This window comes from Thermobia domestica, chromosome 7 (assembly GCF_964235325.1).
Source record: "Thermobia domestica chromosome 7, izTheDome1.hap1.1, whole genome shotgun sequence".
Lineage (NCBI taxonomy): Eukaryota > Metazoa > Arthropoda > Insecta > Zygentoma > Lepismatidae > Thermobia > Thermobia domestica.
The window spans coordinates 104539095-104555420 of NC_137460.1; the positions used below are offsets into that span (position 1 = coordinate 104539095).

Consider the following 16326-nt stretch of genomic DNA (forward strand, 5'->3'; position numbering starts at 1 on the left):
TTTTATGCTTTTGGATTGCCGTAGTAATGATTATAGGCACCGACTTTTAAGTTTCTCAATGGGTACTCAAGCGTCGGCAGTAACGTCGAATATTGTTTTTATTATATTTCTTTTAGTAGATCCAATAGAGCAATGATTCCCAAATTTTTCGTGAGAAGCGATAAAAAGCTATCAAGAGCTGCTGAAATAAAATGAACTTTGAAATTATTTTTAACTGGCAAAGACTCTTAAAAATTAGCAGGATTTTCTAAACTTTATAAAGAACAAAATTTCTAAACATGTGTTATTTGTGAATTTCAAACATTTTTATCAATATTGGCCAAAATCATCATCATCAATATGTATTCTGCGAGTTTGGCAGGTCACTTGCCGCAACTGAGAAGCTTCCATGCTCCAAGGTCTTCCGCTAACCGCTTCGTCTTCAAGTATATTTTTTCTGTTTTGATATCGTCCATTAAAGGTAGTCTCCTTCACCCCCTCCCTCTCTTTCCTGCCACACTACTCTTTAACACGTCCCTCATGATACAGTTACTTCTTACCCAATGTCCCAAGTTTTTGGCCAAAATAAGGAGCTAAAGAATTATTAAAATAATAATAATTACATTAAAACATTTACAACATTTGAGACTAATTTGGGTGAAAATGTAAAAATGATTCAACTTGTTTGTAATTTACGTGAAGCATTTACATCTTTAAAAACATAAATTAACGACATCAAACACCAAGTTCTTTAAAGCAATAATTATGTAAAATTACACCCACGATGTGCTGTAAACCTGAAGTCTTGAAATAGGTACTGATTAATGATGATTCAACATATATGCATCCCTATCTAAAATTAACCCGGGATTAAAATGCACTATTGCTTCTTTCCATTATTCACTTCATAAAAGTGTAATTGCGAAATTAACTCCAACGGAAAGTTCAATGGGTGCTCAGCATCCATTACATATCTCTAATGTGTGCTTCAGACTCGGAGCACCTATGTAGTCGGCGCCTATGGTAATGATACTGTACATGAATTTGATTTGCTGTTAAAGTTAATTGGCCATATTAAATGTAAATTAAGGTTGTAATTACTTATATAAAATCTACAAATATTTACTCCATGTAAAGCACAATACAATTTAGTTTCTAAGCAACATGAACACAATATATTTAAATATAAAGTGCTGACAATTTCTATTGTTTACCTGTAGGACAGTACAATATTTTAACAAGCTTTACTGCCAACCTACATGTATCATAACCATTAACCATATTTGAATTTGAGCTTTAATATTTGTATAACCTCAAGTTGATTGATGGCAACCTTTCTAAAAAAGAGAAAAAGAAAGAAAAGTTAAATGTAAATGACCGGAACTTTTAATTAAGCACAGCTTTAATCCATATAGTGTACACTAAGTGAAAGACTTGATCAAACAACTAGTGTAAATAACACAGAAACAAACATTTGTCTGAAACAATATATTTGAGTATTTTATACGATTAATGAAATGTAATATATTTATATAGCAAACATTCTCTTCTGCAAAGTGTAAAACATCGACACGATATTTTGAGAAAATAAATAAAAAGAAAAAGAAATGAAATGAAATCTTTCAGTTTAACGTCCCACGCACTTGTCCTCTCAGGCAAAGGTTAGACGGATAATTATGGCAAGTGAATGATGATGGAATAATTGGTGGAATAAGAGTTGTGGGAGGAAACGGGAGTACCCCCCTCCCCAATAAAAAACTACGGACACAATATGTTCTCAACCGCAAACTTAAATTGACCGGTGATAGAAACCAGAATAAAAAAAAGAGTTAACAAAAGTAGAAAGACCTTTTATTACATGTCATACATAATGTAGTATAATTGCTGGATTATTTTTGCTCTTTGCGATACAGTAAATGTCACAAAGTTTTATTCTCCAAACAATATTGTATTGCTTCATAAAATGTATTTTCTTTTAGAGCAGACATACTCTCCAAAAATTGTTACTGTATATAAAACCTGTTATTCTAAAATTCTGAATTTCCTAAAATTCTGACGTGTTGTAAATATCATATTTACGCGAACGATTTTTAGTTATATGGTTTTAAAATAAATAGCAATTTAAGTAAAACCAGGGACTGGTCTCCGGTTCACGGGTTAAAATTAAATGCAACAAAATCGCAGCGCATCCTAATTGGTTCAGCAAGAATTTTCTGTCCTATTAATACCTATCAGCCTCCAAATATAAAAATGTCCAATACTATTATTCCATTCCACAACTGTCAAAAATTTCGGAATCATACTAAATCAAAATCTATCCTGGTCAGATCAAATAAATGGAGTTTGAAAAAGAACATTTGGTGTAAATGTATGCAATAAATCTGCTAAGAAATTTCTTACCGATATTTGTAAGGATTAAGCTTGTCAAAGGTGCTTGTGTTTCCACATGTTGACTATTGCGACTCGGACTATTCTGATCTTTCCGATAAGTGCAAAATTATCTTGATTTATTTTTAATTTAAATTACAGTGAATATCTAACATCATTTTATATATTAGAAAAACAAACTTTCGTGGTTGATTTTAGTAGAAAAAAGAAATTTGTTTAATCTTACTCTTTTATGCAAAATGCTTACTACGTCAGAACAATTGTATCTATAGCACGGCCAACAAGAGATGGTCTCTGACGTTTCTTACCACATACGGTGGGATATTGCAGCCCCTCCTTTGATACCAGTGTTACCAACCACGATCACTCTGTCTTATACCATTAATTAAATTGCCACTACAGTTGCACCGGAAAAAACCTTGACACGCGAGTAGTGGCAATGTCACTGCGACCTGTTAGAGACGTTCTCTTACTGGACGCACTATAGCACGTGGAATCTTATAAGTATTTACAGAACTTGCATAATCTAGAAGCACAAGATCACGAGGTACTTTCTTGCTTTCCATACCCACTCACTATTCGGATTCATACTCTACATCCTTCACAGTAAGTACATATATATCTCTGGAACAATTCATCACTTGAGAACCAGAGTAACGTAACTCCAAAAATGCAGTTTTTGTTTTCTTCATGTTTGGACATAATTTTGAAAGCCTCACTTTGTGTAAATGGAACGTAACAGCATCTGTTCTCCTTGTCGATCATCTGTTGTAATGTAGCTCAATTACCATCTTATTAAAAACACATTTTTATAAGAAAATAATATTTTTGTCCTCTCGCTTGTAAACCTACCAAAATGGAGTTACGTTTCTCTGGTTCTCATGCGACGAATTTACCTCAATTAATATATAAGATCTCAACAGTTGTCGATTAAAAAAAAAATCTGCGAATTCCCTTCTCTTAAGCAAAAATAAAGACATGAGTAGCATGTGAGGTATTTACCTACGTCTTACTACATTAGCAATTACCTATGAACACACTCACAATTAGTAATCCTTGTTAACATCTTGAGTTCACATATATACAGGATGGTAAGAAACTATTTGAATAAACTTCGGGAGCTGATTCCCAACACCGAAACCAGCGTAAAAGTACTTTGAAACTTTGGTCAATGAGAGATAGTTCCGGTGATATAAGGTGCCAAAACCGTTGGAAAAATGAACTTCAGAGGACTGTAATTCAAAAACAACGCAACGTAGAGAGTGTGATTTACATGACACTCGAAGTCATAACTGCTGGATTGAAAAATGTATATTTCAAACCTCCGGAAGATGTATGCGAGGTATTCCCCAAAGGACCTTGGCAAGTAATCGCTATGTTCCTTTGGGGAATCTCTCGCACACTTCTTGTGGAGGTTTGAAGTATACAGTTTTCAATCGAGCAGATATGAGTTCGAGTATCATGTTCTAAGCCGAACTCTCTACGTTGGGTTGTTTTTGAATTACTGCCCTCTAAAGTTAATTTTTCCTACGCTTTCGGCACCTTATATCGCCGAAACTATCCCTCACTGACCAAAGTTCCAGAGGACGTTTTTGCTGGTTTCGGTGTCGGAAATCAGCTTTCGAAGTTTGTTCAAATTGTTTCTTACAGTTTCTAGTATCGCTATACAGAATATTTAATTCATGCTTCTTCCTGCTATTTTTATTGTAGATTGTATTCTTCCTACATAGACGTCTTTTCTTCTCTTGTATTTTATTTTATTTTATTTTATTTTTTTTTGTAGTATTTTACTATTTCTTTTACTAAAGTAGCATATTCTTTTTTATGTGGTTAAAATGTTTCCTTTTTTAAATGTTTATATTTTTTGAGTAATAATGTTTTTTTAAACAATGCATGCACATGGTTAAGTACTCGGAGAAGGCTGCAGAGCCTTAAGGTTGCCACGTGAAAGTCATAAATAAATAATAAATAAATAAATACAGTATTTACTCCCGAGATTATTAACTATGTTAAGGAATGAATGACAATTTCTTCAAGAAAGCCTGTTTGAAAACGTGCACTTCAATCTGGTCTAGGTAAAACTACCGCCCACAAAGCCATTCACAATTTTGAATATGCTCCCAGACATAATTCGTGGCCTACAAGAACTAAAAGGGAAGTTACAATGACACACAAGTTATATATAGTCATTAGCTCAATTCTTTAATTAGAGATGATGGCTAGACATTAGATAACGTGTTTCACTCTGACGAGGTGTGGTTCCATTTGAATAGTTCCTAAAGCATCCAAAACTCGCGTTATCGGTTCACTGAGAATCCACATGTGTTACATGGAGATCCGTTCTATCCTCAGGAAGTCCGTGTGTGGTGTGCCATAACGCGGGGCCGTATTGTACGAATAGATCCTCTCTTTCTCAATACAACTATAATGGCATTGTAATTTAATTATGTACTTTAAATCTTTATTAAAAGAACAATGAGCGTAACTGTTGATTCCAGCGAAACGGGAGGGTTACGTGTTACACCTGTAATGAAAGTTTTAAAATGTTACGAGAATTATTTGGTGATCAAATAATTTTCAAAAGCGTATACCCTTCTCCGCTCTCTAGACTTAACATCGCCTGGCTTTTTTTTTTCTTAGACTTTCCTAAAGAAACGGTGTACAATAGCAACTCCAGACCCTTAGAGCTATTGAAAAGAAACATTGAATCAGTTGTGGAAGCAATTATCAAGGACACCATTCGGAAAGTGGTAAGGCGCGTAAAATTGTGTATGAGAGAACGTGGGAGCCGTATTGAGCACATCCTGTAAGGCGTTCTCTTCCTTTTTTCCAACCAGTACAGGTTGCCAGCTGTAGATGAGTATTATTTTCTTGTTGCAAAAAAATCAATTGATTATTTTATGATAAATCACATTGATCGATATGCTCGAGGATGAAATACACTATCATAGTATTTTTGGCTCAACATTGCTGCCAGAATACACTAGTTTGTTTTCTAGAAAATCTTTTTTTTCTGAATACGTAAAAGAATAGTCTTTACATTTGGCAAAGCTGCAAAACAACATGTAATTTTCGTTCCTTCGATAAATATTGATGGTACAAAACTTCTACGTTAACAAGTCCCCAGATTATTTTTTTTTTCAGTTCATCTAGTTGATCATCCATAATTTTCATTTTTTTTTAAAAAAAATTTAAACTTCCTATTATTCAAACAAATACTAGAATTCAATGTTCATTGGTTTTATCTCAGAATATCCGCACGGACAGTGCTAAATTTTGATACAAGAATCTGGTCTCTATTCTTCTTCCTTCAAAAGATATAGACGATCAAAATCTCGGTTGCGTAACTTTATGGACACACTGCATTGGTAAAGTAATATCAAGTGAATAGTTTTAATTATAAAAGTGATATGCTATTAATAATTCCAGAACACAGTGATGCCAAACTGTATGATACATAATTCTCAAGTCCGTCCAATAATTTTCCTTTTATTATTATTATTATTATTATTATTATTATTATTATTATTATTATTATTATTATTATTATTATTATTATTATTATTATTATTATTATAACTGTTACAGTGACGTAATCGGTAATTAATTTCCCTACCTACCAGGTGGCTCTGGTTCGATCACTAGCGAGGCATTTAACTCTCGTTCTATTGTATTTCAGAGGTTTAATCAATTGCTCTAAAATGGGTATCTGGGACAACCTTGAGAACAAAAACAGCCGAAGTGAATTACTGCCATCCCCATGCCGTAAGCGCTGGTGGACCACCGATGGGCAACTAGCGATATTGGCTGCCCAACAGCGACGACCCACGGTGGTCCCACTTCCGCTTTGAAAATTATACCACCAGCGGCAGAGACGCGACGAAACGCCAATGAACCACAAAATTACTCTCCCAAAATATGTTAAATCGCATATATGCGTGTTTTGTTAACATTAAGGTGAATCGAAAAGGTATTTCAAAAAAAGCTTAATAAAAGCACCCTGGGGTGGGTGCGAACCACCGTCCTTATGATTACTAAACGCGTGTTCTTCCGACTTTGTCACGGAGGCGATAAAGAAAAACTACTTTGTAGAGGGATAAAGTGCTGAAATACTTTTAATTTGGCTAAGCAGAGTGTTTCATTAACCATGTTTATCCGACGCTAACCGTTTGGGATCAGATAAAATGCGTCCGCCATGTAATTTTATAACAAAATGACAAGCGTCCACTTACTTTATTTCATAATTCTCCCATATTCACTTTATAATGATCGGCGACAGTTGCATCTAATTTCATACAATTATACACACTCAAGATTTTTTCACTTCATGATGTAGAGACAGGAGTTACTCTTGACTCTCTTAGCTCACTTTAGGAACAATTCGTCAGGGAAAAATAATATATAATAATAACCGCATGCACATGACTGGCGATAGTTCGTGTTGGTCTCTTCGCGATTCTCGTCGACGAATCGAAGAAGCGTGGACCAAAACGAAGTCCTCGCTGCTACGCGGTGGTAACTTCAACATCCCGACTCTAGATATCTGTTTCGACTCGACGAAACTCTGCCGCCAATAGCACACCAGCGAAAATCCTTCGACGTGTCACTATATCGACGATCGACATTTACCGGCAAGTGGGCCGCTAGGTGTTGGCGACGTTTACAGCATGGGGATAACATCTTTAAGCATCAGAACTGCAGACGTATAGAGATACATCCCACCCAAACTTTGACTCATCCACGGTATGTTCGAAAATGTTGGATGGGAGCTACATTTAAGTTTTACTAGTGCTACTACTACTATCGCCACAAATTATTAATATTACTGCTAATAGCTCCACCCAAGCTTTTGGCTCTCTGTACACAATACGTTAAAATCATGCTTAATTCAAAGCCCTAATTCTTTATATTTAACAAATGTATTTATCTATTTTGAGTTTGCCCGCCAAACACCCTAAGTGCACCATTCCATATATTTTAACAGTTTTCTAGGGCTTCCTTATATACAAGAATTCTTCAGGTAGTGACATAGCGTCAGACAAGTAAGTTATAGCACATGTGCTGGCATCTGTTGTGTGCTGGCATCTGTGTTGGCGTGACTGTTTACTATTAAGAATTAGCATGACGCACTTAGACGTTAGTATTAAACGTTACTCTCATTATGCTCTGGTATTTCTGCAACCAACATTACAAATCTCTTAAGAAAATTGTATAATATTCCAGGATAGCATGGTACACCGGTTTACATATTTGAATATATTATTACACAGAATTAGAGATGAATGAAAATATACAGTACTAGCATAGCATCTATTACCCGCTTCACTGGGTTAAAATACAAATTTTAAAATCAGACCTCTTTATCTCATGTGTTTGGTACCCGTGAAATATTCATATAAAGGAAAAGAAACAAAAGTAACTAATTCGCTTACCATTTCTTACGGATCATTCATGTGATCTCTCAAATAGTGAAGGGACTATAATGAAGAACTTTTCAGACTGAAAACATTTTTTTTTCTCAAATGCGAAAAATGAATATTTGAAGTGTTTTATGTATTCTCAAGGACATTGTGCAAAGGATTTTGCTTTATGGAAACAAATGTTTTTACAGTTAAAACAACGTTCTTGAGTATGAAATTTACGGATGAGTTAAACGTCAGAACATAATTACAATTTTATATTTTTTCCCCTCTTTCTTTGCAGATATCCCATCAGCAGGACCTAGTATTTCCGGAAGTGACGAAAACTACATGATTGGCGACTTTGTTGATGTCAATTGCACGTCGGCTAGATCACATCCAGCTGCTAATCTCACATGGTACATAAATGATAAGGAGGTAAGTATCAATTATGACTTTTGAATAAATGAGGACTGGTATAGGGGTATATTTCGGAGTATAGAGCATATTAACGTTTCTAATCCTAATATGAGAGATTATGGCTTACTTTTTTGATTTTGTCCCAAAACTATTGTATTTCTATTCTATGGTATTTATTCTTTTTAAGTAATTTTCACTAAACTTGTTATTGCGTTTAAGACGAAGAGGGTTGGGATGATGAGGCTTCCTTTGCACACGATGCTGTTAAGGGAAATAGACAAAAATCTAGTTGATACATACGTAATGTAATTTGAGTGATAGCAGCCAAATGTAAGTTTTACACAAGGTGTTGCAGAAAGCTGTGACGCCTTGAACAATTATAAACTTCCTGCTTTATGGAATTGGTAGCCCTGATAATGACCAAACCTTATTTTGAACCGTTATATAATGTTTCTTATGTTAATATTTGTTTTCGGATAAACGTAATAGTATTCTCATAATTAAGGTTTAATTACAAATTACAAATAGAACATTCAATGGAAAAAATCTTCAAATTCGTCATTACACCAAACACACTGTCAATAGCTTAGAAGGCAGGTGAACCCACTAAACGGATGTGTGTATTTCCATGTCAAAACGTAAAACCAAAGTCTTTTTGTTCTATTTGTAAACAATTATTTTCGTAGATCCAATAACAAACTGTTACGTGCCGATTTTTATGGGAGGTGGGCAGTCGATTGTAAGAAAAAATACATTGTGAAATCAAATACGGGTCGAGAAAGGAATGTGAGTGAGAAAAAGGCCGAAAGTATCCCAGAAGCGACATCGGACTCATCGTCTTAAGGCTGTGAGAAGTGAATAAGGATTATCACTTAAAGAAGCGACTCCAAATGCAGCAGAAGATCAGAATAGGAAGTGGAACATTGGGATCTTGATAGTTACACGATATCGCAGACATTAAAAAAGAATAAAAATAAGCATTGCATGTATCCAGGAACTAAATGGAAGAGCTCAAGATCAAATCAAATAGGAAATGGATACAAGCTTATATACACGGGGAACATCAATAGAAAGAATGGAGTTGGAATTGAGTTGCTTAAGAGTATGAAAGTGAAATTGCTGGATGTCAAGGGAATAAGTAACGGATTTATTATAGTGTAGCTCGTGTTAGGAGAAAGAGAAATATTGAATATAGTCAGTGTCTGTGCTCCACAAAGTAGGTGTGATGATGAGACAAAGGAAGAAAATTGGATGGAGTTGGATAGTACTCAGCAGTATTGTTCGTTATATGAGAAGATTGTCCCAACAGGAGATCTAAATGGACATGCAGGATGATCAAGATCAGAACATGAAAGAATACATGTACGATATAGATTGAAAAACAGAAATATGGAAGGAGAGAACATTCTACAAGTAGTTATCTGCTATCCTGCTATCAATCTTGCTATCCTGAATACCTTCTTAAAAAATCTCAGATCGACTATATTTTATGGAAGAAAGAAAACCTACTTGATGCAAATGACTGCAAAGTAATACCTGATGAGAGTCTAACGGAGCACGACCATCTCGTAGTAGCCGATGTCTGCATTCAAGGAAACAGTAGGAAGAAAACGACAAAATGTTCTTGTTCGAACAAGGTGGTGGAAACTAGGTGCAACAAAAGCTGAAAAGATTCGAAAGGAAATTACCGCGTCGCAAGTACTGCAAATGAAGGAAGAAGAGATGCACGTGGAAAAGAAGTGGACCAGAGTATCGATAGCGCTCAGAGAAACGGCAAGAAAAGTTGTAGGAGAAACAAAAGGAAGAGATATCTTTGATAAGGAAATATGGTGGTAGAATAAAGAAGTTCAAACAGTGGTGAAGGAGGAAAATGGGTGACACACAAATGGCAGAATTCTGACACTCAACAAAACTTGAAGGATTACAGGGAAGCAAAGAAGAACGCTAAGAAGGCAGTTAGTGTTGGAAAAGGCCAAGTTTATGATGAGTTGTACAACAATCTGTAAACAAAAGAGGGAGGAAGGATGATTTACAAGCTATCGAAGGTAAGAGAGAGGCAAAAGAAAGATATTTTGCATATATACTGCATCAAGGATGAAAATAACTAGGTTTATGACAAGTGAAGAGAAGTTAAAGAAGAGGTGGGAAGAGCATTTACAAAATCTTTTCAATGAAGAAAATCAAAGGAAAAGTTGTTAAAGTCTGCCCACGAATCAGAGACTGGTTCGGTCTGTGACCATTGTATAGGTAGAAAATACCATGAAAAAGATGAAAAGTGGTAAATTCTAAGGTCCGATAATATGTCTGTCAAAGCATGAAAAAGTTTAGGTAAGGAAGGAGTGCAGTGGTTTACTCAACTTTTTAATACGATATTGGTAACACGCCAAAAGAATAGAGAAGCCAAAAAATAGAAAAGCAACTACGTTGTCCTGGTTTTTATAAACAAACGAGATGTGCAAGAGTGTGGCAAATAAAGGGAACGAAGCTTATGAGCAAGGCAAAGAAGGTCTGGGAGAGAGCAGCAGAAGCAAGATTGAGTGAAGAGACTGAAATAGCATAGAGCAAATTTAGTTTCATGCCAGGACAGTCGACAACGGATGCAATATTTACACTAAGGATGCTAATGAAAAAGTGCAGAGATTACCAGTAAAACCTTATTTTGATTTTCATCGACTTAGATAAAGCATATGATAGAGTACCATGAGATCTTATTTGGTGGACATTGAAGAATAAGTGTGTTCCGATCACATACATATGTATAATTCAAGATATATGTTCCCTACATTCCTCCCTACTCCTACACTCCTGTCCTACATTCACCATATATATATATATGATCTTGCATCGTTTGGCCTAATCCTCGTTTCGCCTAACCAATTATCTGACACTTTTGTGACAGATAAATTATAAGATTTGTGTCCGCCATTTTAGGCGAAATAAGGATCCTCGTTTGGCCTAATCCTCGTTTTGCCTAAAACGATGGACTATAAAAAAATCGCGGAAATAAAACTGGAGGGAAATTTCGAAAGAATGTTGCAATTAGGCCAACACAGTGCAATTCAGATAAAGAAGTGGAAGCGAGTGATTGAACGACTTAATGTTTTGAAAGACAGACTTAAAAACAATGAAATCAATTTATTTTCTTATTTGGATGCTGTGTCGTATTGTATTCATCTAGACTATTAGGTGACTGAAATGTTAATTTACATTTTATTTGTTCACTTTTAATGCAAACTTAATTTATTTGTTTGCCATTTTACGTAAAATTTTGGGAAATGAAACTAACGTTCATTCTGGAAAAAAAAATAGCTTTCTCATTTTACTTTCAACACTTCTGAGAATTCACTATTGAAAAGGTCGTAACATTTCCTTTTTTCTTTTAGTTTAAATCTCATTTTTATGCTCCGAGACTAAGAGAGGCGGCGATGATGGTAATGATCGAAAATGATGGGATGAGCAAAGTGGAAGGAAACGCATGAATCCGAAGTTAAACCTTACAAATATGTTTGTAAGGTGCGCTTTAGCGTGTTATTTCGTTCAATTCAAATGTATCTATTTCGTCTCCCTTAGCCTGAAGGGCATAATTGTGGGACGTTAAACTCAAAGATTTTTTTTCAAATGTATCTATTATTTGTGTAATTACTTAGTCACATAATCTACTGTAAAGGCTTTCTTTAGCAAGTATATTTCACATGACATTGGACTATTTTTAAGTATTTACTCGAATTTCAGAAACACAAATGTAGGAAATGATTTCAAAGCTCTTTCACTACTTTCAGTATTTGTGTTCATTATTGCAAAATATTCTGAAGTACATTAAAGTCAGCTGTGCACGAACACATAGGAAAGAAGCTCCAGATAAACAAGTATTCTTCATATGCTAGTAGTTTTTTATACGTCTCTGCTTCACTTATGCTTTTGTCGTCCCAATGCATTACATTTTGAATTTTCTTAATCAACTACTTTTTATTTTCATTGTGAAACTATCCTCGTTTGCAATGGCGTAGCAGCTGCCCCCGCAACCCCCGCAGTGCGGGGGGAGGGCGAGGTATACGGGGCCCCGAAGTCTTGCGATGAATAAAGATTTAAAGAAGTAGAGCTTCAACCTTACTTCTGTCGGCTTTACAACTAGGGCCCCTTCTCTATACTTTGCGGGGGGGCGCAAAAGTGTGCTACGCCACTGCTCGTTTGAAACCATACTCGGGACCAGAATACAGCAAATTATGGATGCGTTAAAATATTAAATAATACTTTTGATAAAGTGGATAGTTTCAAATATCTAGAATCAATATTAACAGATGAAAATCATATTCACGGAGAAATTAAATGTCGACTAAAAGCAGGGAATTCGTGTTACTATTCGGTTCAAAATCACTTGTCGTCGCGAATTCTGTCGAGGAATTTGAAGCTTAATATACAAAACGATAATCATGCCTGTTGTTTTGTATGGCTGCGAAACATGGTCACTTACTCTGAGTGAAGAACATAGACTGAAAGTATTTGAGAACTAGATCCTAAGATGAATATTCGGACCCAAGAGGAACGGGAAATGGCGGAAACTTCATAACGAGGAACTACATAATTTATATGGTTTATCCTAGTCGTCAAGTCTAGGAGGCTTAGGTGGGCAGGTCATGTAGCTAGAATGGAAGAAAGTAGAAACGCTTTCAAAGTCTTGACTGGAAGACCAATCGGAAAACGACCATTAGGAAGACATAGGCGCAAATGGGAGGACAATATTAAGATGGATCTCGCAGAGATTGGAATACAACGTAGAAACTGGATGCAGTTAGCTAAGGATAGAAATCAGTGGAGAGCTTTTGTGAACGCGGCATTGAACCTCCGGGTTCCATAGGCCATAGAGTTAGTTAGTTAGTTAGTTATTTGTGAAACTATATATTTTGCATTTCTTAATACTTCTAGGGAATTTTCTCTTGTAATTTCCCTCCAGTTTTATTTCCGCGATTTTTTTTATAGTCCATCGTATATATGTGTGTGTGTGTGTGTGTGTGTGTGTGTGTTGTGTGTGGTGAATGTAGGGCAGGAGTGAAAGCAAAAGAGTTCACAGTTAAAGTGTGACTTTATCGAGGATCTAGTCTTAGCCCATATCTCTTTGCAGTTGTAATGGATGAGCTTATTACAGAGGATATACAAAAGTTTGCAACTTAGAATATGCTATTTGCGGACGACATCGTGCTGTTGAGCAGTGTTTCTTCCAGACATGTTTTTGGGGGGCACTGCCCCCCTTCGAGCTCTGAGAGTGCCCCCGCCGGAACACTTTTTCTGAAAGAACGATTGCTGGTGAGTGAGGCTAAGACAGCACTACAAGAGAAATTAGATACCTGGAGAGGAGTATTGGACTTCAAAGGATTTAGAATTACAAGACATAATGGGTCTTATGCAGGGTCGTTTTGACTCATGATTAATGTCCTACTAAAGATCTCGACTAACATATGTTTCCTGCAGTAGTCAGGCCTTTAGTACGACACTAATCATACGTCAAAACGACTCTGCAAAAGGCGGAATATTTACATTGTCCTTTGAGGAAAAATGTAGTCGACAATACAAGGGTACGACTGGACGAAGAAGAGATAGTAATGACGAGGAAACTCAAGTACTTGAGATCAAGATTGCAGGAAAATTCAGAAATAGAATAAGATATAAACAGTAGAATTAGTAGCGGTTGAACGAAATGGACAGAAGTAACAGCAGTATTGTGTGACCGTAGAATACCAATATACCTTAAAGGTAAAGTATCCAAAATAATAGTACGACCCACTATATTACATGGAGTGGAACATTGGACGACGAAGAATATAGAACAAAATTTGAATGTTGCAGAATTGAAGATGCTGCGGTGGACGTGTGAAGTGACTCGAAAGAACAGAATTAAGAATGAAGTGATCCGGGAAGCAGTATAGGAGAGACTACTAGCCGAAAAGCTACAAGAAAGTAGACTGAGATGGTTTGTGTATGTTCAAAGTAGAAGTCCTTTGAAGTCCAAGTGGATGCCACAGAACTAAATGAAGCACAAGTACGAGGGCGACCAAAGAAGAAGTGAAGAGACTGTGCTGAGAACATTATAATGTAATATAGTGCCACAATGGTTATGACGCAAGATAGAAACAGACAGAGAACAGCGATTTGAAAAGCTGTCCGCAGCTAACAGAAAAAAAAAAGACAGTAGAAGAAGAAGTGGCTTCGGATAAATAAATTTGAGGTCATAACAAATAATCTGAAAATATTGTAAATCAATAAATTGTTGTACCGACCGTCGATCGCATTTTCAGTATATCAAAAGGCGGGACAACTAATGACACATATTTGTGAGTACCCATTGCAGCTTTAGTTAGCATTACGATTATGATTGGGGCCACGGTGGCTCAGTGGTAGAGCGTTCACCTCTGGTGCATGGGGTCCCGGGTTCAAACTCTGCTCCCGCCAAGTGAACTTTGTGGTGGACAAACACCGTGTGCGTGGGTTTTCTCGGGGTTCTCCCGTTTCCTCCCACTTTCTTCATTCCACCATTTCATTCATTTCTCATAATCACCGTCTCCTTTAGCCTAACCGGCATAACCGTGGGACGTAAAACTCAAAGATTTCATTTCATTTTACGATTATGATTCCCTTAGAATAGACACAGTACAGCCTATCTACAGGTTTAGCATATAATTGTGTAGAAATTTACTAGTGTAATTGAGTTGAGTTGACTTGATTTTGAGTTTAACGTCCCTTTTCAGCAGCGAGTCTATATGAGACGTGGACCTACTGATTAAAGTGGAATCCGAACCACATGAGCTCCCTCCGGGAATCGAACCCGGGTCTCCCGCGCCAAAGGCACGTACGCTAACCGCTTAGCCACTGAGGAGCTCCACTAGTGTAATTGAGTCTACACCATTAGACATAATATATATTTGTTTATTCTTGCCTCTTGCCAAGATTTTAATGTAACTCAACATATGCTTTCAAATTTTCCTAACATATCTTTTGTTTGTATTGATTTCAATAAAGAATAATTTCATGTAAGTTGAATATTATCGGATATTTATGAAAAATCTATTTTTCCTTGTTATTTTATATGTTAAGGGAATTTTATTTCCAAGATTTTAGAAGGTTACACACTCTGTAGACAACGTGCCAAAACAGCTCTGAAAGCGACATACAATTTTTGTAAAAATAAATTGATTTTGATACACTATGACACATACTTTCTTGAAGCCTTCACAATCATCCTCGTTCCTTAGGATTGAATTTGGCTCAGAATAAGAAAGTGAATTTAACCCTCATCTTAAAAATTCTTCCATGATAAATTCCGTATCTCCCCGATGTTAATAAATCATAGTGCCTATTACTATTTTTGCTTCGATTTATTGATTGCCCCTATTGATTATGCAAACCACTTAGGATTAACTTCTACTTTCAATGATGTTATATTATCTTCATCTTTGTGTACACGTTGGCTGCCTTCCTTCCCTTTTAATTTATCTTTCTTAGGAGAGCCACCATTTCCAAACATTCTCTCTTCAGCCTGAACAAACAAGGTTTCAGCAGCGCCGAGAATAACGCACACTGAACTTTTCATTGCATACTCTGCACTTCTTAATGGTTGGGTATAAGTATAAAATGTCACATAATCATGGTGGGTCAGGTAGCTAAGGGCTATTCTCAAAGTCTTCAAGTCTGAAACAAGCTGCTTTGTTTTACCACTTAACTGGTGCCAAATAGGGTTCAACTACAAAAACAAGATTTTGTGAAATGACCTAAGCTACGTTGCCACTTTAGAAGAATCTTGCAGCTGTCATTAAAAAATCTTGCAACACCCATCACAACTTTCTGAAAGCAAGAAAGACATCCTTACCCACGCAGCACTGCACTCTAGTGGACAAACAGTGAACCTCCTCATTAAAAATGTGTATGACGCTTCCCCTCCCCGTCCAAAAGAATCCGTCATTTCGGAAGCGGCGAAACTGTTTTGTTTGTTTGTTTGTTTGTTTGTCAGCGGGAGGGCGATAGCTTGTAGCAAGCATTACGACCCAGAAAGTTGCAGAGGCGAGGAGATAAAACCACCACCTTTAAAAAGATATTTAATGATAATTTTCCTTTAAAGAATTACATCACTTTAAGAAAACGGCATGCATAT

The 16326-nt window shown here is 36.2% G+C and overlaps 1 protein-coding gene across 1 annotated transcript in view; it reads left to right on the forward strand.

Moving 5' to 3' along the window:
• The window catches only part of LOC145690296 (uncharacterized), a 972285-nt gene that overhangs the window by 847026 nt on the left and 108933 nt on the right, over positions 1-16326 (forward strand). Inside the window, exon 4 of the mRNA XM_081765071.1 lies at positions 8071-8204. Coding sequence (XP_081621197.1) covers positions 8071-8204 — 134 coding nt within the window. The remainder of the gene's footprint in view (positions 1-8070; positions 8205-16326) is intronic.